This window comes from Apteryx mantelli, chromosome 25 (genome assembly GCF_036417845.1).
Source record: "Apteryx mantelli isolate bAptMan1 chromosome 25, bAptMan1.hap1, whole genome shotgun sequence".
Classification (NCBI taxonomy): domain Eukaryota; kingdom Metazoa; phylum Chordata; class Aves; order Apterygiformes; family Apterygidae; genus Apteryx; species Apteryx mantelli.
Window position 1 is genome coordinate 11,519,732 of NC_090002.1, and position 20,566 is coordinate 11,540,297.

General features: G+C 53.6%; 2 protein-coding genes across 3 annotated transcripts in view; one reads left to right on the top strand and one right to left on the bottom strand.

The window, feature by feature from the left end:
• The first annotated feature begins 65 nt into the window (after nt 1-65).
• Nucleotides 66-3,494, top strand: OLFML3 (olfactomedin like 3). 2 transcript variants are annotated; one of them, XM_067310713.1, is made up of 5 exons: nt 66-212; nt 321-473; nt 987-1,174; nt 1,857-2,190; nt 2,525-3,494. In XM_067310713.1, the coding sequence occupies exons 3-5, from the start codon at nt 1,067-1,069 to the stop codon at nt 3,307-3,309; spliced, it is 1,227 nt and encodes a 408-aa protein (XP_067166814.1). In that variant the 5' UTR covers nt 66-212; nt 321-473; nt 987-1,066; the 3' UTR covers nt 3,310-3,494. The 2 variants fall into 2 exon arrangements, with proteins under 2 accessions (XP_067166814.1, XP_067166816.1); XM_067310715.1 differs by having other exon boundaries at nt 69-212; nt 1,905-2,190.
• A 5,048-nt stretch (nt 3,495-8,542) lies between these two features.
• SYT6 (synaptotagmin 6) overlaps nt 8,543-20,566 on the bottom strand; it is a 30,834-nt gene continuing 18,810 nt past the window's right edge. Inside the window, exons 3-7 of the mRNA XM_013943614.2 lie at nt 19,170-19,728; nt 15,168-15,288; nt 13,694-13,865; nt 13,090-13,240; nt 8,543-9,700 (exon numbers count right to left, since the gene is read on the bottom strand). Of these exons, the coding sequence (XP_013799068.1) occupies nt 9,629-9,700; nt 13,090-13,240; nt 13,694-13,865; nt 15,168-15,288; nt 19,170-19,728 (1,075 nt within the window). The 3' untranslated portion in view covers nt 8,543-9,628. The remainder of the gene's footprint in view (nt 9,701-13,089; nt 13,241-13,693; nt 13,866-15,167; nt 15,289-19,169; nt 19,729-20,566) is intronic.

Genomic DNA, 20,566 nt, shown 5'->3' on the forward strand with positions numbered 1-20,566 from the left:
GAGCATTAACTGTTAGTTATTTGCTGCTCGCAGTTTCTGTAACAGTACATTCACTGCAGCTGTGCTGTGCAGGATCCTGAGCAAACTCGTGCCAGAGAGACGTAGCTGGGAACGCGCGTCGGCCCCACCGCAGGCGGGCAGCCGGGCCCTGCATCCCACGGCGCAGAACCCCTGCGCTAGCCCCCCGTGACAGCGCCAGGGCTGTCGGGCGGGTAAATGGGGATTAGGACTACCTTGAGTTTAAAAACAAAAAAGAAAGAATTTTCTTATCGCCTTTGTTTATGTTCATAAACATGTTCAACTTTGCATGTCTCACATAGGTGCTCTGAACTCTGTGCGCACCGGAGTGAGGGAGCATCTGCGGCACCTGGAAGCATGGCAGCCACGGCGATGCCGTCTGCGGCGTGAATCCCGCAGCAACGGGCGAGAGGCGCGAGAGACCCGTGTCGCAGCCCGAGACCGCTCCAGCGCCGGTGCGTACCCCAGGCCGGACCGCTCGGCCCTCCCCTGCAGCGCGCGGGGCTGGCGGGCGGCCCTCGCGGACACCCCGCGCGCACCCGCGAGCGGCGGCCTCGTGCGCGGCGCGGCCGAGGTGCCCCGCAGCTGAGCCCGGCCTGCGTGGCACGGTCCGGCTGGCGGGCCGCGGGATGCGGGAGCGCTAGGTGGCACACGCGCCCCGCGAGCTGCGCCGGCCGCAGGCAGCGCTGCGCCCGCCGGGCGTCCCCATGCCGTGAAAGGGGCCGAGCCCCGGGGAACCGGGGCCTTGCTCTGACCTGGGGCTGGTGCGCGCCAGGCACCGGCAGCGCCGTGCCCTGCGCCCCTCGCCCTGCCCGAGTGCCCCGGACGTGCCAGCGCCCTCGCCATGCGCGCTGTGCTGCCGGGCTCGTTGCCGGCGCGCCGAAGGCGAAGGGGTTAAGGCGCCCGCGCTGGCCGCCTGGGGAAGCAGCAGCCTCTCCTCCTCTCTCTCCCCATCTGGATTCAATAAGGGCTGCGAGAGGCCGGAGCATTCCTGAGCGCTGAGGTGGAGCGCTGCACCCGGCCCGCGCTCGGCTCCCACCCGACGGCCATGGGGCCCTGGCGCTGCCTGCTGCTCCTGGCGCTCCTGCCCGCGGCCCTGCGCGCCCAGCAGCAGCAGTTCATGGAGTACATGGAGCGGCGCCTTGCGCTCCTGGAGGTAGGTGCCGGGCACCGGCCGCTGCTGCGCCCCGCCGCTGCGCCCCACCGCGGCCTCGCCGGCGGCAGCAGGGCCGGGACCGGGCCTGGGGCGGGGAGGGAGCCGAGCGCCCCGGGGCAGGGAGCTGAGCGCGGCAGGGCAGGCATGGGGCGACCAGGGCCCCGCGCAGCCCAGCGGGAGCGGGAGCGTCGTGGGGGCAGCGTTGTGGGTGAGGGTGCAGCGTCGTGGGTGCGGGAACATTGCAAGCGTGGGTGCATTGTGGGTGCAGGAGCATTGCATGCACGGGAACATCACAAGCATGGGATCACTGCGGGTGCAGGAGCATTGCAGGTGTGTGGGCATCACAGGCATGGGTGCATCGCAGGCATGAGAACATTGCAAGCGTGGGTTCATAGCGTGTGCAGAAGCATGGCGGGAGCATCGCAGGCACGGGAACATCATGAGCATGGGAGCATTGCGGGTGCAGGAGCTTTGCGGGTGCATCACAGGCGTGGGAACATGGCAAGCACGGGTGCATCATGGGCACAGGAGCATCACGGGCATGGGAGCGTTGCGGGTGCAGGAGCGCAGCAGGACTGGGCCCAGGTATATGCGCAGACGCCGGTGAGACCCAGGTGCCTGCGGCAGGATGGGGCCCAGGGGCACCACGTGGCCCCAGGCATTCCCACATACGTGGCGGCAGCTGGGTCTGCGCCACACGGGGACCCTCAGTGTCCCCTGGCCACCCCAGGAGCGGATCTCACAGTGGCACGACCAGAGCAGCCGCTACTCCACGGAGCTGCGGGACTTCAAGAACCAGGTGCTGGGGATGCTGGAGACAGCGGAGAAGGAGCGGGAGGCGCTGCGGGCGGAGGTGGAGAGCGCGGCGGTGCGCGTGGACCGCCTGGAGCGCGAGGTGGACTACCTGGAGACGCAGAACCCCGCGCCACCCTGCGTGGAGGTGGACGAGACCCTGATGGAGAAGCAGGTGGCCACGGCCAAGCAGCGGAAGAACGAGAAGTACACCAAGCTGACAGGTGAGGGGCCGCTGCGCACCGGGCATGGGGGGCCGGGGCTGAGGGCTCCCTGGCCACACGCTTGGCGTTAACTCCCAGGCAGGGGCATTTTTTGGGTGTCTCCGGTCCAAATCCCACGTTCTCGCAACTGCCAGTGCCGGGACACTGCATTCGAGCCCCCGGGTGGCTTCCCCTGCCCCTCGCCCACATGCACAGCGTGGCTTCTCCAGGCCGCTGGGGACGGCACCGCCACCTCCATCGCGAGTTTGCAAGGCCTGCGGGTGGGGGGAGCGCTGGGGTCCAGCGTGTGTCGCAGGGCGGTGGCCCCGTGCTCACGGCTGCCCGGCTCACGCAGACTGCAGCGACACCATCGCCAGCGTCCGGGCCATGAAGATCCTGAAGCGCTTCGGCAGCACCTCGGGGCTCTGGAGCAAGGACGCGGCGGGCACCTCGGAGAAGATCTACGTCTTCGATGGCACCGCCAATGACACCGTGTACGTCTTCCCCCGCATGCGGGAGTTCACCCTCTTCTCAGCCACCCGCAAGGCTGCCCGCATCAAGCTGCCCTACCCCTGGGTGGGCACCGGGCACCTCATCTATGACGGGCACCTCTACTACATCCGCCAGCAGGGCCCCTTCCAGGTGATCAAGTTCAACCTGGCCAACAAGACGGTGGTGGACAGCTCGGTGTTCCCAGCCGAGGAGCAGATCCCCGTCTTTGGGCTCTCCTCCTTCACCTACATCGAGGTGGCCGCGGACGAGGAGGGGCTCTGGGCCATCTACGCCACCAAGGAGAACGAGAAGAACATCTGCCTAGCCAAGCTGGACCCCGCCTCGCTGGACATCGAGCAGATGTGGGACACGCCGTGCCCGCGGGAGAATGCCGAGGGCGCCTTCGTGGTGTGCGGGACGCTGCACGTGGTCTACAACACCCGGCTGCCCAGCCGCTCCCGCGTCCAGTGCGTCTTTGACGTCAGCGGCACCCTGGCCACCGAGGACGCCTCCCTGGTCTACTTCCCCAAGCGCTATGGCTCCCACTCCAGCATGAAGTACAACCCCCGCGAGAGGCAGATCTACGCCTGGGACGACGGCTACCAGATCATCTACCGCATGGAGATGAAGAAGAAGCTGGAGGTCTGAGCGGGGCCGCAGCGGGCATCCCCGGCACCACGGGACGTCCTGGCATGGGGTGGCATCTCGCCCCTGGCCCCGCCACCAGCCCGGCTCCACCGGCGGAAACGCGGACTGATTACGGAGCCTCGCGCCGGAGCGCAGAGTGGGAACCGCCCGGGGCCAGATGTAATAAAGGATTTCTCCCTGCCGTAGCCTGGTCCCGGTCTCCTGCCCGTGCTCCGGCTGCAGCAGCCCAGCCACCCCGAGACGGGGCCGTGGGGGCCTGGGCTGCCGCAGGATGGGGGGAGGCCGGAGGGGCCCCGCTCGCAGCCCGGCCGGGCTGAGCTGGGGCAGATGTGGGGCTCTGCGAGGGGGACGGGGACCGGATGGGTCTGGGCTGGATTTGGGCCAGGTCTGGGCCAGGTTTGGGCTGGGTCTGGGTGGCATCGGGGCCGGGGCTGCGGGCAGCTCCAGCTGCAGCGAGGGCCCCTCTGCCTCCAGCCAGGGCTGGCATATTTTGCATGTGCAAAACTGCAAGCAAACAGCAAAATCCCTTAACTGGGTGCACCGTGTGCCCCCTGTCACCGCCGCCCAGGGCCACCAGCACTTGCCTAGGGCTGATTTTGCCCAAATGCATGGGAATGAGAAGGAAAATGGGAAAATAACCGCAATGCCTGATCGGTGTCCAAAACGCTGTGCTCATCTGGCACTCGCGTCTTCAGCATCCGCCTGCTTTGCCATCGCACAGCTTTACCCGTGGTCGCTGCAGCCAGGTAGACCCTTTCTTCCCATATATATATGTATATTTTTAAACACTGTGTCCCACAGGGCTCGGTCGGGCTGGGGGGCTGCTGCCGGCAGCGCGGGCTTGGGAGGCGCATGGAGCGACTGTGCTGCTGGCGTCCCTGCAGCTCCGCGCCGGGGCCGGGCGCTTTATCGCTGCAAGGACAAACCTGTGCAGCAAGAGCCTGTTTCATCTCCGCTCTGCTTGGAAAACGCTTCCCTCGGCCATCTGATAAGGGAAATGGAGAAGCTACATTGACAGCAGGAAAGAGGGAGCAAGATCTTCTCAGGCTATTTTTTTCTCCTTTGACTGCTTTTCAAGGATCTTGGCTTCTCTCTGTGCCTGACCCTTTTCCAGCTCGCGGAGCTGCTGCCGAGTTGGAAGGATCCTGCACATGGTGCTGGAAACCGGGAACCAACGCTAAGCGCAGGCAGCTTAAACAAGTGTGTTATAAAGACACTATTGTATTGAAACAAGAAGGGAGGGGGTAATTTCTCCATTTCATACTTTTTTAATGGCTGGTTGGCAAGTGTAATCACAGGCTTTTAGCTTCAACTAGGTATTTCTGCCCACGTAACATCTGGCTGAGCTCTAGCTCATCGCAGGCGAATTTGGAGGCAACAAAGGCTCTGCCCGGGGCTTCGCAGCGGAGTGGGAGGATGCGCTCATGAGATTAAAAGTGCCAGGAGATGCACACAACAGCAGTCCTTTCCATAAGGTGCTTTACCCTTTTTATAGGGAAAATGCAGAATAATTGCAAGATCCAAATTCTCCAGGGAAGCTTCCTTGGTGCTTTGCTGCAGCGGGAGGGGAGCTCGTCCCACGTCCTCGCGAGTGCCCGGCGCTCTCACCCCTCGTCCTAGCACTGCCAGGCTAGGGGCTGCCGTGCCACAGAGCGATGGAGGCCGAAACGGCTTAAAACGGGGTTCTGCAGAAATGGGGAATCCCTGCAGAGCCGCTGGCTTTCTCGGCCCTGACCCAGCTGTCCTGGCTTGTCCCGGCTCTGGTGGGCCCGCTGCGTCCTTTCCTTCCGCCCAGAAGATTAAAAATAAAACCTTTGGGCTCTGAGCTCAGTACCCTCCCAGGGAACTGTGCTTTGTGACACAAAGTTGCATTGTTATCTGGACAGCTCCAATTACTAACGGAGAATTTGCAATTACTGCTGTGCTTTGATCAAGATGGATTTCGCTGCATGCTCTGCTCACGATTTGCAGTGGCATTTCCGCCTCTCCAGCCTGCACGGATATCACTGCATACGGCAAACCTGCCACAGCAGCTCACGCCTCCCAGGGATTTCACGCATCCTCCAGTCTACATGATTTCACTGGGATTTTCTTTAGGGTGTTATTATTGCTAATAAGAATAGTATTAAAGATGTTTCCTGAGGTCACAAAAATACAAGCTCGGCTATTCGGGCTAAGCAGTTCTTTAATTTCTTTCCTCTCTGAAAATCAGCTTCCCAGAGCCCGTCTGAAGCAGATCTGGATGTGATGACCCAGCAGCGGCAAGGGGAAGACGAGGGGTGGCAGGGACCTCCCAGCCGGAGCCGAGACCCCCTGGGAACAGGGACCCCCCCCAGCTGGAGCCGGGACCCCCTGGGAACAGGAACCACCTGGGAACAGGGACCCCCCCAGTCAGAGCCAGGACCCCCTGGGAACAGGAACCCCCCCTGGCTGGAGCTGGGACCCAGCCGTGCCGATGCCGACATGGCACCTTCCTGCTGCAGGTGTCTGACAACCTGGGGGGATATAACCATGGAAACTGTGGTTATTACAGAAAATTGCTGCCATTACCATGGAGGTAGGGTCAAAACAAACAGAAATTACCATTTTTTTCTACTGCTGCTAAAATACGTAAGTGTATTGTTGACTTGCTAACCGCCCAGTTAAATGGGCTTCTCCAAGTGAGAACTTCAAGCTGTGAGACCTGGAGGGTTCCAGTGGCCAGAGGCACCACCGTGAACTGGTGGTCATGCTTCGTGACGGCCACCAGAGGAGATTGCCTCTCACGGCTGTGTCCTAAATTGTCAGTTCTTCCTTTGCTGCATTTTTCTGGGAAAGCAAGGTTTTAAATGAAAAGCCATTTTCCCAGCTGAGCCAGCTGATGTCAATGTTATCTGCCATCTCCTGCTCCCCTCCTGTCCCCATCCAAGCCTGCCTGAGAAGTCAAACCTTCACCTTGTTATAGAGCACAGGAGGAAAGAAATATAATTTAATCAGGAGACATCAGCACCAATAAATACCATGAAGTTTTGCACGGCTGGGGTGCTGTATCGTCCCGCTGTGTATTGCCTGTGCAGGGTCACCCGTGTTCAGGCAAACCGGACAGCCTACAGGTCGCTGCGATTTGCACTACTGGCTGCTTCATTTTGCCTTCATTGCAAGGGCTGCTTTCATAGTCAATGAGCAATTTTAGGAAATATCCTTTGCCTGACGTCATTGTCTCTGTTCCTGCCTGTGGGAAACCTGCTTTGGGCCAGGTGACCCGAAGCCACCGGGGCTTTGGGATGGGGGAACCTGCAGAGCAAGGAGCAGCACCTTGCGTCATTCGCAAATGCCAGACCCAGGAGCAGCACCAGCAAATGGACTTAATTAAAAAAATAATAATTAAAAAAAAAAAAAAAAAAAAGTCATTACCGCTCTTCCACTCTGTCCCTTGTGGCAGCAAAAAAACCCTCTTCTCAGGCATTTCACAATGCAGAGGGATGTGCCATTGCCAATGGGAGATTAGTGGCAAGTCTCTCACTTTGGTGGTAATTAACAACCCAGAAACTATTTACACATGTGAATTTGATGACTGGGTCACATTTTTGCATTTTATTCCTGATGCTGCAGGTTACCTTTGTCTCCGCTTGGCTTTGGTGCTGGCCATTTCCATGGCAACGGGACATGTGCTTGGATTTGCGCTGACCCCTTCGAAGGTACTTTATCGCCTTTAATGAACTGCATTTTTTAATAGACACCTATACTGCTCTTTTGAAATATGCATGCTGTAAATTCCATATTTTTAATTACAAGTGACATGGGAGCATAAGATAAATAATCATATTTGCATGACTAACACACAGTTTTAAAATATAGCTGTAAAACTGTAAAATGTAGTTACAAAATATCATTGAGAAAAGTGTGTGGGGAAAAAAAAAAAACACATTTCTGGCGCACTCAGTCGCACTGGCGGTGTTGGGCAACGGAGGAGGTGTCATGGGGCTGTCGCTGCACTTGGGCAGCGCCAGTTTTTCTGAGCCTCTCCGCTTCCCCCAGGCCAGCCTGGAGCATAGCCCTGGCACAACCCGGGTTTGGGGGCGACATCCACCCCCGGACAAAAAGCAGTCTGCATTTTCTTTTTTTGCAAAATGAAGAATGGACAATTTTTTAGCTGGGGCGAGACTTGGAAAAAACCCAGCAGCGTGAGGGGAAAATCTGAATCTTTCCTGCCTGTTTGTGCTGCCGGGGCTGGGCCATTTGTGTCCTGCCGGGAGGGGATGTCCCGGCCCCGGCGGAGCTGTGCCCGGAGGCCGGAGCTCCCTGTGGCACTGCACGGGCTGGTGCGGGAGCCAGGGCACCTGCGAGCGCCGAGATGCCTGTTTTGCAGATGATCTCCGATGGCTTTCATTTATTTATTTATTTAGGAAAATCTCCGTGGATGACAAGGTTTCCAGGGGCACATACTAAAGCAATTGTTTTGCATGCCAGCGCTGTGACACTGTATGGATGACAAGCACGGCTCCCAGCCGCGGTGCGTGGGGACCGGCAGTGGGTCAAACGCGTGCGGCCGTCCTGATGCACATCGTTGCCATGGCAAGAGGAGCGATGCAGCCCGGGGGGGGGGGGGACACGGGACAGCAAAATGAGAGCAAGAGGTCTGGGACTGTAAGATTAAAGAGAGAGGAGTAAGAGGGCAAATAATAAGAGCAGAAAAAAGGGAGAGCAGAGTGGCCATAAGGATCCTGAGGAAAGGGCTGCACTTTTCTCCAGTGGCACCTAATTCCCTGTGTGGCTCCTTCCCTCACAGTGCAAGTGAAGCCCAAGTGTCTGGACTGCCGCAGGATCAGGTGTGTGCTGTTTATAGGCCACACGAGAATTACGTGTTAACGAAAGGTTTTGAAAGAAACATGCGCCCCCCCCCCCCCCCCCCATGTGCCCGGCCGGAGCGCGGTGCCGGCACCTGGCAGGAGCAGCGCGTCTCCTGGGTTCCTCTGAGACAACTGCGGAAACCTCCGCGTGTTTCCCACTGCCCTGCAAAACCGCCGCACTCCTCCTGCTCCTCCCTTCTTGCCCCCCCCCTTTTTTTAAATTTGCCTACCTGTGAGTAACATGCCCCAATTAATTAGAAATTAAAGGCCGCTTCCAGCCTCCGCATGTCCTTTACCGGGCGCCAGCCACGGGCCGGGGCACTTTGCGCGGTGGCTGCAGCCTGCTGAAGTCCCACAGCTCGCGGCAACGGCTGAGGCGAGGGGAGGAAGCACTTCACCGGACCAGGGCTACGAACAAGGTAACTTTATTGAGCTTCTGCGTCTGTCGCACATGGCACATAGAGTTAAGACACGAGGTGCAATGAGAAATCACGTGTTTGGCCTCCACCCCAGCCCGGCAGGCACAGACGCTCCCAGCCGGTGGCACTGGAGCCAGCACCTTGCTGCCCGGCCTTCCCAGCACGCTCCAAAACAACGCATTTAACAAAGGTACTTAATTACAGTGGAAGGGGTGCACAAACGGACTTCACAGCTCAGGGAAACCCCACGGCAAGATGGCGCCAGGCGGGCGGGAGACCGGGGACGGCGCTGGCTGCCTTGGGACGGCGCTTGGGTGGCCCCACGCTCCGGCAGCCCCTCGCTCTGGCATCCTTCTTCCCAGCGACCGGGCCTGAGACACCTGGTTCATTGATAAGCTGCTCATAGCTCCAGGAAAAACGTGGAAGCGTTTCTTTTTTAGTATCAGTTGTATTTATATATTTCCCCTCGTCCCCCCCTTTATCGCTAGGGTGACCTAAGAAATAAAGATCTAGTGCTCATGCAAAAATTGGGTAGCATCGTCCCCCGATGTCCAGGCTCTGCTGGTGACGGCCTGGTTCTCTCTGCACCGGACAACCCGACAACGGGAAGGGCAGCAGCCGCGGCGAGGGTCGTTCATGCACAAAGCCCGAGGGAGACTGCAAACGCAGAAAACCAGCCTTTCCCCCCGGGAATCAACCGCTTCTTAACACGTGACGAAAGGAGCTGGGGTTTCACAGGGCACAAACGTCTGACGGCTCACGGACACCTCCAGCGAGGGCCTCGCGACCCGGCGCTGGGTTTGGGCTCCAGGCGACGAGGCGCTGCCGGCGGCTGGGCCTCCTGCCTTCCCGGCTGTCCCGCGCGCAAAAAGCGATTTTACAAACTATTTTACAGCCCGCTCTCCCGGCTCGTGCCTCAGTCCGCCCTCCGTGTCGGGAGCCAGGTGGGCGGCGCGGGGGTGAAGGCGGCCCGGCGGCGATGCCAGCGCAGGCGCCGCAAGCGGGACGGTCCCGCCAGCCGCGGCGGGCGCAGGAGGAGCTCGGCCGGCCCGCTCCCGGCGCTGCCGGTGCTCACGGCGAGGGTGGTGGCTTGGGAGAGGGGCAGGAGCCCTGGCTGTCGGTGCTCGCTGCCCGGCCGTGCCACTGGCAGGGGAGAGAAAAAAACATATACAGTATATGTATACGTCAGTGTGCACGAAGGGGACTGTCCGAAACCCCTCCTGTCCCCTAACCTTGTCCACCGGCCCCTGCGCTACCTCGTCTCACCTGCCGCGCAGCGTGTGCTGGCTTACTGACGGTTTTGGTCTAGCCCAAATAACCTGGCCACAGCCAAATCCTTGGGGTGAGAACACCCCCGGGTAACCAGTCCGAAAGAGCTGGCGCACAGTTTGTTTCACTGCTTTGCAAATCGATTCACAGTCGTCAGGACAGCTAACTCCCCCAGGAGGCATCTGCGTCTGTTTTGCAGGCTAAGCTTGCCCTCGGCTTGCCCCTCCCGTTTCCCCTGTTAGCGCTGTTGCCTGTTTGTTTGTTTGCTTTACAAATACTGAATTATTGCAAAGTTACCAAATTCCTGCCAGTCTGGTAATACTGCCCCACAGAAACTATATCCACCATGCCAGAGACATTTCTCAAAGTGAAAATCACATCAGAGAGGGAGTGGATGTAGCAAACATTTTTTGCCGTACTTACGGGATAATGAATTAGTCGTGATATGCCTTGGGGCTATTATTATAATTCAAAACCATTACTACTCAGGCTTTTGAGCTCTCACCGTCTCAGCCTCTTATTTTATTAAATTCAAATGACAAATGATAGACATCTCCCAAAGGCAACGGGAGGCATAACGTTGCCATTGCTGCTTTCTCCCCCGGATCAATTGTCTCCTCTCTGGCATAAGCAAAAAGTCTTTGCTGGCTGATATTAAAAGAAAGCACAAATTTCACTTCTGTGGGAGAAAACCCATCAGGAAATTTGCACCAAACCGGTCCAGGGGAGCTAGTCTAGGGGGAAAAAGCCCACAGCAATGCACCCAGTTCCCGAGCACACAAATCCCCGTGCCACGGATGGAGCCTCCACCACGCGCTGAGGATCCCCATCATCCAGGGCGGCAGGGTGAATTTTTTCAGAACAATGATAAATTCCCTGAGGGGCCACACATAAAGTCAGCAACTGCAGTTGCAGCGACCGTGGCCGCAGGCGGGGAGCGGCTGCTCCCAGGGCATCACTGCAGCAGCTTTTGCAGAAACATGGGGAATTCACCCCGCTGAGAGCAGGAGAGCTGAGCACCCTCACGGGCACCCACGGTACAACCCAGCTGCAAAACGGGGCACACGGCTTCCAGACAACCACCTTCAGGCAAGAAAACAGTTCCTTGCATGTTTCTTGTGTCACATGTAATTGCTAAAATTCCTGAAGAACTGATGATACGGATATAGACTTCCTACAAGAATTACTAAAAAAAAATGGTAAGCAGAAATTACAAGAGAAACAGGCTTTTGGTGGAGACTTCAGCCTGCATTTGCAGTGACATTTGCTACTCCATAAATGTGATGAAAGCACTCCTGAGACTGGGTTCAAATGACTGCTGTGCCACAGGGAATCTGAAAACCTCTCTTTCATTTAATTAGAAAGGGTCAACCGTCCGTTCTGCAATTAACAGTCGGAAACTAGGAACCGCCAGTTCACTCAAAGTCAAACATACCCAAAAGTCTGGAAGAGGATGATTTTGCATATCTTTAAAGATAAATGGTTGTTCTTCATTATGGGCATGACTTAGCTCTCAGCAAAGTTATCAGTTTTTATCTGGAGAAATAGTTTAAACAAATAAATTCACCTGTGCTGAACGTCAGAGGTGCTTTGCAACATCAAAGGCCAGTTTTGCACCGGGCTGCTGCTGCTCTGTGATATCAGACAGTGTTTTAGTCTTTCATACACAACACAGCAATTTCCAATTTTCAGAGTCCTCTTTGAAGACTGGAAAGAGACCCTGTAATTTTATATTTCTTCTTTTAAACACATCGCTTAACCCGATGAGCGATGCGTGGGCAGCAGCAGGGCAGGTCTGGCTGGTGCACGGTGCCACCGAGGCCACGGTGTGGGAAAAACACATTGGAAATTCTTCTGAAACTCCTTGGCTATGAACCGATAAGTGCGCAAGTCAGCAACGGGTTGCTTGATAGAGAATACAAAACCCAAATTATTTTTAACAGATGGGCAAACATGAGTGCTTCTCTTTCATACACACATGAAAAAGCTGATGTGATTAGCTGTAATGCACAAATATCATTTCCCCATGAATTTCTGTCCAGGATCCTGTTCGGTTTTTTTTTTTGCTGCACTAGAAAGTCACAGACAGCAGTGCTAAAACTTAAAAGGGCAAATGGACACGGGGCCTGTTGGCTCTGTGCACGGGCTCATGGCAGAAATGCCAGAACAGACCGTCAGAGGCTTTTTTTTTTCTTTTCTTTTCTTTCTTTTTTTGCAGAGCTCCTGACCTGTGCACTATGGAGGGGGGTGTGTGTGTGTGAAATGATTCATTTGACTTTTTTCCCAAAGGCTTGGGGGCTCAGCCATGGTTTTCAACGTATAGTTTAAAAGGTGAGTCATCTTATATGCCTTCCTCTTTTCCTCTGAATTTCATCATGAATATTTATGTCCTTATATATATTCTTATATAGGAAGAATATAAGAACTGATTCTGGGTAGGTATTCCTGACTTACAGTGATGCAACATGAGATCATGGAGGGCCTCACGCAAGCGAGTATGAATTTTCAGATTTCCATTATTTGAGGATGTTCTCCATTGTGTCTGAATCTGGCTTGTGCATCCTGTGGGGGGGGGTTATTGCCTTTATTATAATAACACTCCTCGGCACAAGGGCTGGCTTTATTGTCATATTGGACGTGTCAATAACATGAGTGTCATTGACCACAACTCTTTCCTCCAGATTTTATCGCCTAAATCAGACAAAAGGCAAACAACTGCATAGAAGTGCAAGAAAATGGAGAAGGAAAATGCTAGAGATGGTCAAAATGTGACCCAGGCCCTTGAGGCCCATTTTATCATCTGAAGCTGCCTTGGGAGAGTCTCTTTCTCGGGAGATGCTTAGAGCAATTATATCCGTCCTATTTATTTGCCCTCAAAGGCTTGGAGATGAGTCAACAGAAAAATCTTTTAGGACGAAAAAATTAAAACTTGAAATACATGATATCCCTGCACAATTTATTCTGCAATCAGAAAAGCGTTCCCTTTTTTGCTGCTCTCAATCTCTAATTACAAAAAAAAAGGAAGAAAAGAAGATACGGCAACAATCAGATCTGCAAATGTGATCCCTTTCATTCTTGCTTTCAAGTGCAAGGAGCTATTTAAGACCGTACAGAGATGCTCGTTCTCCAGAGTTCATTTCTGGCGAGAAATTTCCCCCACTCTTGTCAGAAATTCCCACGCGGGAGCAGGAGCTCTTTGGAAGCCCTGAGCCAGCTCAGTCGCGCGCAGTGCATGCATTAGAAGGGAAAATAGCTCCACACACCTCCTTGAAAGACTTCTTCACCTCTGCCAGTGGGTGCCAGTGGGCGATGGGCTTGCGCGGGTAGGCCAGCATCTCGTTCCAGTGGTCCCGGCCCAGCCCCTCCGCGGCAGCCCCCGCACGGCACACCCCGATGATCTCGTTGTGGCCCACACTGCGGAGCGAGAGAAGAGCAGCGCGGTCGTCTTCAGCTCCAGACGCCAGCAGGGCCAGCGCCCTGAGGGAGCTGCCGCGCAGCGGCATGCACCAAGGACAAGCACGAGCACGGGAGGGGTGTTTCATGCACTGGCTGCTGCCTCGGGTGAAACCATGCGCTTTCTGAAAACGGGTGATGGATTGCAGTAAACAGTGACAGGGCACACTCTAATCACGCAAGGAGAAAATGCTATAAAGCAGAAAGGATCAGTTCTACTGTACTTACAATTCTAGCAAGTAATTACCCATAACCTTAAATATAAATGGCACTTTGCAGTGAATCACTCGAGACAGACTGATGCCATACAGCTGTGCAATGCAGGCACTGAGACTAGGGCAAATGGCTATCGAGCAGGAAAACCTGTGCCAAAGGGGAATTTGCCTCTCCTGCTCCCCAGAGTCTCCCACCTACCGATCGTAGTCCATGACGGATATAAGTAGACTGACTTGATCCATGTTCTCCGGAGGGATGTCAAAGATTATTGCTTCGTTGTAGGTGGGATTTAGTGTGTTTTTCTTTATGGTGGTTTTCTTCTTTTTCAGTCTTCGCCCATCGCAGAGCAAAGACACTTTGACATACGGATCTGGAGAGAAGGAGAGAGGAAAAAGCCTTCTGCTTTATGGAAGCTTATTTTGCTGCCTTCACAGCATAGAAGCAGCATTAGCTAAGGATGCACTGCAAGTACATTTTGAAGATGAGAACAGGCAGAGGGAGTTATTCTACAGGCATCTTTTTCTGCACTGCTACCAAAACTGCTCAGCTGCTAACAACATGTGGCAGGACACGGAGGAGTAGAGGTAGCCAGTGCCAGGTCTGGATAGCTGCTTGATGACTAGGTAGAAAGTCTTATTCTTATGATCTTCCTCCTTAACTCCAGAAAAGTTTCCACTCTGCCAATACTGTTTCCTGTCTAAGTGGAGAATCTGCAGAATGTTTTGAGGCTCCAGAAGGTGATCTGGGAGGCAGAGTTATAGCAAGGTGGGGAATTTTAAAACCCGTTTTCCCAACATCGGGGAGCAGCAGAAAGAGGGAGGTGTTAGGGCAACTCTATTTCATGCACTTTCCGCCAGCTGATCACGGCAGAAAGCCTTTAAGTTACAAACAGCTCCCCTTTGCTACGCTGACCACTGGGGAACGTCAACGCACTTTGAAGCGGCAGTAAACGTGCAATGTTTGGTTATGGAAGCGCTGAGCTGGCCTCATCTGACGTCTTAGTTCTCACACATTTGAAATGGCATCAAGCTCCAGCTACACAGAAATGCTGTCTGCAAAGGTCTTCTAATGTATTGTGACTGTGTATTACACAAGTTGTCAATGAAATTCAAATACTATGATGCTCGTTCTCTGGAAAAGAAACTGCTTTTTATGTCGAATTCCAGAGTTTGTGCATGGTGAACGCGTGCTGTCCTGAAGGGACTCTGAAGTCTGAGTACCGGCTGCCGGGCAGAAACCTCCGTGTTCACATGGGGTTCCCCGGGGGCCTGTGAGCCGCTCCTAATCCTGGGTTGAAAACACTGATCCTGGCTGTGAGGGGCCCCTGCTGCTCACGTGAAGCCGTGGCAGTCAGTGTCTGCCCTGGCCGGGAGCTTCCCGCCCCGGGACAGGCCGGCCCTGCCGCGGGAGCAACCGGTGAGCCCCATCGCCTGCCCTCGCACGCCGCCACCGCTTCCTGCCGGCACGGACACGAGCCGGCATCCCGGACCTCGCGCCCGCGGGAAGCGGCTTGCGGGTAGCTCTCCTTCTAAGACTGCCCGTGCTTAAAGCACTCGCAAAGCTTCGCGGGCGCCTCGGTGGTGGTGGGAGGCGGCGGCGAGCGGCGAAGGCGCTGAGCGGTCCGGGCTGCCCCGGGAGCGGTGTGGGAGCCCTCCCGGCCGCCCACGCTCACCTGAGTAACCGGTGATATCCATCGCCTTGAGATTCCTGCACTTAATGACCGTCAAGGTGAGCCGACCCGCAGCTGGCAAATAGCAAAGGGAAAACATGATCTCGCCCAAGTCCACGCTTTCCTTCAACAAAACAGAGCACGTTACATTGGCAACGCACAAGGGTCGGCACGGCGGCCGCCTCCCTCCCCGGCCTGCGCCTTGCAGCTCTGCCCATGACTCCTCTTGCAGCCCTGCACGACCCCTTCGCTTCCCTTGCTTTTGTCCAAGAAAATTATGTTGGAAAAATGCTTTGGGGATGCCGGACGGCCCTGGAGGGGACAGCTTGCTTCTGGCCTTGCTAGTTCTGGGTGGCCCATAGTGGAGGGCGGGATACCTGGACAATGAAATAATATGTGGAGAATAACGATTTTTAAATAGTCCTGGCTTCCTCATTATATAATGGCTCTATAGGTGGCGATAAGGCTTTCCAATGCAATGCTTCATGCAGGATTCACGTAGCACTCACACTAAAATAGCCTTTATCCTGTCATTTTTATGTGAATGACACTATACTGTATGGCTGTGTTGTGGAATTTATTTTTCAGTGTGTCCCAAAATTATTTTACCTTCCAGTCTTATATTTCCAAAGATGAATATACGGCACAGGAGAAAAAGTGTGTCCAAATGCTAGCGATTCAAATCCTGGTTAGGGACAGCATTTTCAGACTGCGTGAAAGCCTCTCATTTCGGCCGGGAAGGCGCGTTCCCAGGAACGCGGCAGTTTCTCACTGACCCTGGGCACGAAGTGGCAGGTAGCTACAGACCAGAGTGCCATAGTTTTAGTGCAGGAGAGAACCGTGAAGGACCACATGGGTAGCAGCCGAGCCTTGGGGGTTTGTCATGTCTACCACGGTCTGAAACAACAACCCCTTTCGCCTGCCTTCAAAGAGCTGGCAAACATGGCATTAATTACATATACGTACGTATATAAACAGGGAATTAACCAGCAGATGGCACTCAGAAACTACTACTGCCACTATAATTTACTATTTTAGTGCCCTCTGAATTAATTATTGTGAGCAGCTTTTACACAGAGCTCTTGGCACCACCGGCGCGTGCAGCCGTGCCTATTACACCTCCCAAAAGCCCCTCATGGTGCCTATCATTGCCTTGTTCGGGGACTTCAGGAAAAAGAGAAACAAATCCAAACTGAGAATACAAACAAGACTGGTATTACCTAAACAACTAGAAAACATTATACTCTGAAGTCAGCAGAACGTTTTCCAAATATGTTTCAAACAAGGATAAAAATTCTTATCTTGTGCACAGAAACCCCACATCTGTAGAGCATACAACCCTTTTATTTTTGCAGAGGGAGTATTTGATTCTTTTCACTGTGATATAATGATCTGCTGAAAAGAAATTGTAGCTGTTAGTAGTAGAGTGATGGAACTAGAAAGACAAGTAAATGCATTAGGCACTTAAAGCTTTGCTAAGTGTTAGGAGAATAGATCTTGTTGATGGATGAGATTTATGCCAAATGATTTCCTTCTCATTCTCTGGTAAGGCGAAGATTAGATATTTATTCCACTTAGACATGCAGAATACTAATGAGCGGTATACAAAAGTCTTGATTCTTGACAGAGACTTCCCTTGACTGGCAAACAAATCAAAAATCTTCTCAAGCATGGAGTGTACAGAAGAAACAGTGGCAGCCAAATGTTTTCGGTACAGAGAATGTACGACTAGACTTGTGAGAATCTGAAGAAATGTTGTCTCGGAAGGTGCTGATAAATAAGAGTTTCATACCTGTAGCCGCTCAGATCTCTTGCTCACCTTAAAAAACCAACAGCATCCTGAATGGCTTTCACTTCAATGCAACAAAATTTATCTGAGTCACAATCTCGTTGTCAGCGATCGGCAATGAAATATGTGAAAACTGTTACTGAGTTATTATTCCTCTACTTTTAGTACCTCTTGTGTCTGCTGAGAGCTAAATTTCTTGCCTCACAGAATATTAATAAGGTACCTTATTAAAGCATCTGAATGATTTTTGGCACATAATAGAAAGCTTTGGGAACCTTTGCAGCTTCTGGTTCCCCACCGAATCCCACCAAACTCTGTCAAGCGAGATGGGACAGGCGGATAGCTTGAAAATAGCGGGTGCCCCAAGTCAGGGCGCTCTCCGAGATGGCCCGCAGGCGAACGCCACCACGTGAGGCCTCTGGCGCGTCCCCAGCGTCCATCACGTTTGCTTCTGCTGCCCGTGGTGCCATCTCCACCCTGTGCCCTGGATAGCCCAGCTATAGTTTGACTCCCACTGCAGATGTGCTCAGGGAAACAGGCTGGTTCACACAGAGACGGTGAGCAGCCGCCTCAGATTTCTGAGATTTCTGAGCAATAGCATCCCAAGGAACCAGGCTCCAGGCAAGCTTCAAGAAAAGTTCTCACAGTCAATCTGTGTGTTTTTTCTTTCTCTCTCCAAGGTATTAGAAACATCCTAAAGTTAGTGGCATTTTTGGCAGAAATTAAATTTGGTTTTGTTTGCATCACAACATTAGAAGATAAAGAAATTCATTAAGGCCAAGTGCGAGTATCTGAAATCAAAGTGTGCCTGAAACCCAATGCATAGTTCTGGTAACAACAACGCCTGCGATTCCCTGCAGCAAGCCAGGCTCAACAGAATTATCCACGTGCTTGGGTCTTGCAATAGCCTGGCTTTCCGGCAATAACTATGGTATTACGGGGGGCCGCAAATCCCCCAGGCAGTTACACCAAATGTTAAGGTATGGTCACGTCAAGATACAATCTGGATCCCCTCTTTGGGGGGAACCCAGGGAGAAGGGAGTCCTTCTCCTCTGCCCACGTGTTTTACGTGCTTCCTCTAGGGAAGCCACCCGCTTCCCTGCCCCGGTTTCACTCCTGCGCCTGGATCTCATCCTTCCAAACTCTTCAGGTTTGGTGCACTGCACCTGATGCCTGCTTGCTTCTTTCCCAGCAGTTTTCCTTTTGTTTTCCTACCATCCATTAACAGTTATGGACCTTGGCTATTTGGCTATTTCGCTCTCTAGCACGCTGCGGGGCAGCACCCCAAGCTCCAGCAGAAAGGTGCTCATCAGAGCTGCACCTTCACGGCAGAGACAGTGTGTCCTGCTGGAGAGGCCCCCACTCCCTGCACAGGACTGCAGGTCAGTTTGCCGAGGCTTCCCTGGGGACGATTTCCCCTTGGCTGCATGGGCACCCAGCCCCAGCATTTTCCCCAAGCAATACAGCAGCCTGTTCAGTGCTGCTGACTGCAATACAACACATATTTATATATAGGAGTTCATTCTCCAATGCAGAAAGTGGGAAAGCAAAGAAATCGAATCTGCCCTGAAGGCAGTTGCAGGACAGATTTTGCAAGTCATGGGGTTATGTCAATCACTAGGAAAGACTTGACAGGGCCCATGCCTTCAGCCACAGGGATGATGACATCTCATATTCCACACTCTCAGAAGTAATGACATGAAATGATAGAGAAGAAGACTGGCTTGGTTTCCAGCTGCAAAGTAGATCAATCACTTGTTTGCCCTCAGCATCAGACAGGTCCTCCTGAGAGGACGGTGGACGAGCAGACAGCTATTATGTGGAGGTTAACGCCAGTGTTTCTGTACTGAGAGAGCAGTGCGAGAAGGTGGCTTCTCCTGATAGCTTTAACCAGAGTCTGCAGTGTTGAAAGTGTCTGGAACATATCGCGCTCTGATGTTTGGTTTCATTTTCAAAGAGAATTCAAGAAAACTGCTAAAAGATCCACATCAAACTCTGAAATAGTTGCAGTAACACATCAGGAGTAATGCTCTCAGTACAACAAAACTCAGTATAGCCGAGGTGTTAGTGGTGCCCCTCTAGAGCTACTTCTCACTGTTTATCATCATGTGCACGTGGCAGACACCCAGAACCTGACCAAAACTGCAGCTATCCCACACCACCCCCCGCCACGAACCACCCCAGGGCAGGGCTGCCCCTCCACAGCAGATACTCACAGTCGTGGCGTACTGAATGTCCTTCCAGATGGACGTCTCCCGGGACAGGTCAGAGGCCTCAAACAGGTTCTCCAAGATAACTTCTCCGATCATGTCGTGCCTGGAGAACCGATCAAAGTCAAAGACACTCAGGTGGAGCTTCCTGCTAGCCAGCTCCTCGTGGGGCACGGGGAAGTGGAAGGACTCATCGAAGGTGGGGTTCAGAGTCTTCCTGTGGACGCGCGTCTGGAACTTGCGCTTTCTGTCGGGCAGGAGGTAGATCTTCACGTAGGGATCTGAACTGCCACAGAAATCTTTGGCTGGCAGATCAAAAGCCCTGAGAATTCGGACAGTCAGTGTCTCATTCTCATAGTCGTACTTGAGAGTGAAGTTAATTTTCCCACAGGTTTTTGCTGCCTCTTTTTTGGAGTCCTCAGAGTCCACAGGTTTTTGCTTATAGAGTTCAGGTTTTATGCGACCAATGCTGGTTGGCTGCTCCGCCACAGCAGGAGCATCTGTGCCATAGTCCACGCTGGACACATGCATTTGCCGAGGAAGGTGCCTCTTGAAAGAGATGTGCCTGCATAACAAAGACAGGACAGATGTAAGTTTTTCCAGGGATATTTCTCTCCTTTTTCTCCCTTGGACTAGCACAAGGAAAGCAGGGAGAGCACAAGAATAAATAGAACTAGTGCTCCTGACCACTGCACAGACACTACATATGCTATGGAAAATGAACATTCAAAGGAACATCCTCCTAATTTTTAGAGTATTTGCAGCAAGCTGCATTTTTCACCCGTTACATCAGTAACGGCCCATAGCTAAATATGGGAGCCCAGTTATATTCTTTGACCAAGCTACAAGCAACACAGTGTGGAGACTCCTTCCCACCCCCAAGCCCTTATGATTGCAAGATGCTGGCATTAAATTTCCCTCAGGCAAAAGATGTGTAGAGCTTTTAAAGTGAGAGAGGCATTGCCATCTCAGGAAGTTAGGGCTTGCTGTGGGTATTGCTGCTTCCAAACTTCTCTAGCAAACGCTCGTCAAAAAATGACACAGGCTTCTTGACAGACAGAAATGTAGTGCCTCGTCCAGAAGCTGTTTGCTGCCTTGAACTGCCTTCAGCACAAAGGGAAGCTTTATGTAAGCAAAGCTTTACCTTAGTGAAGCATAAAAGATTCTGTGGACTCATAGCATTACTTCAGATTACCTGCTGTTTACGAGAGCAGGATATAGAATTATTTAACCATACTAAGAACTTGTACAGTCAGAAAATTAGCTTTCAGTGACAAGTGGAGCTCAGAGACCTTGCTCCTGCTTGTCAGGTTCCCCAGAGGTGTCCTGGCCTGGGCTGGACCAAGCTGTGATCAGAGATCTCAGGCTGCACAGGGGTGTTCACCAGTGTCCCTGGGCCTGGC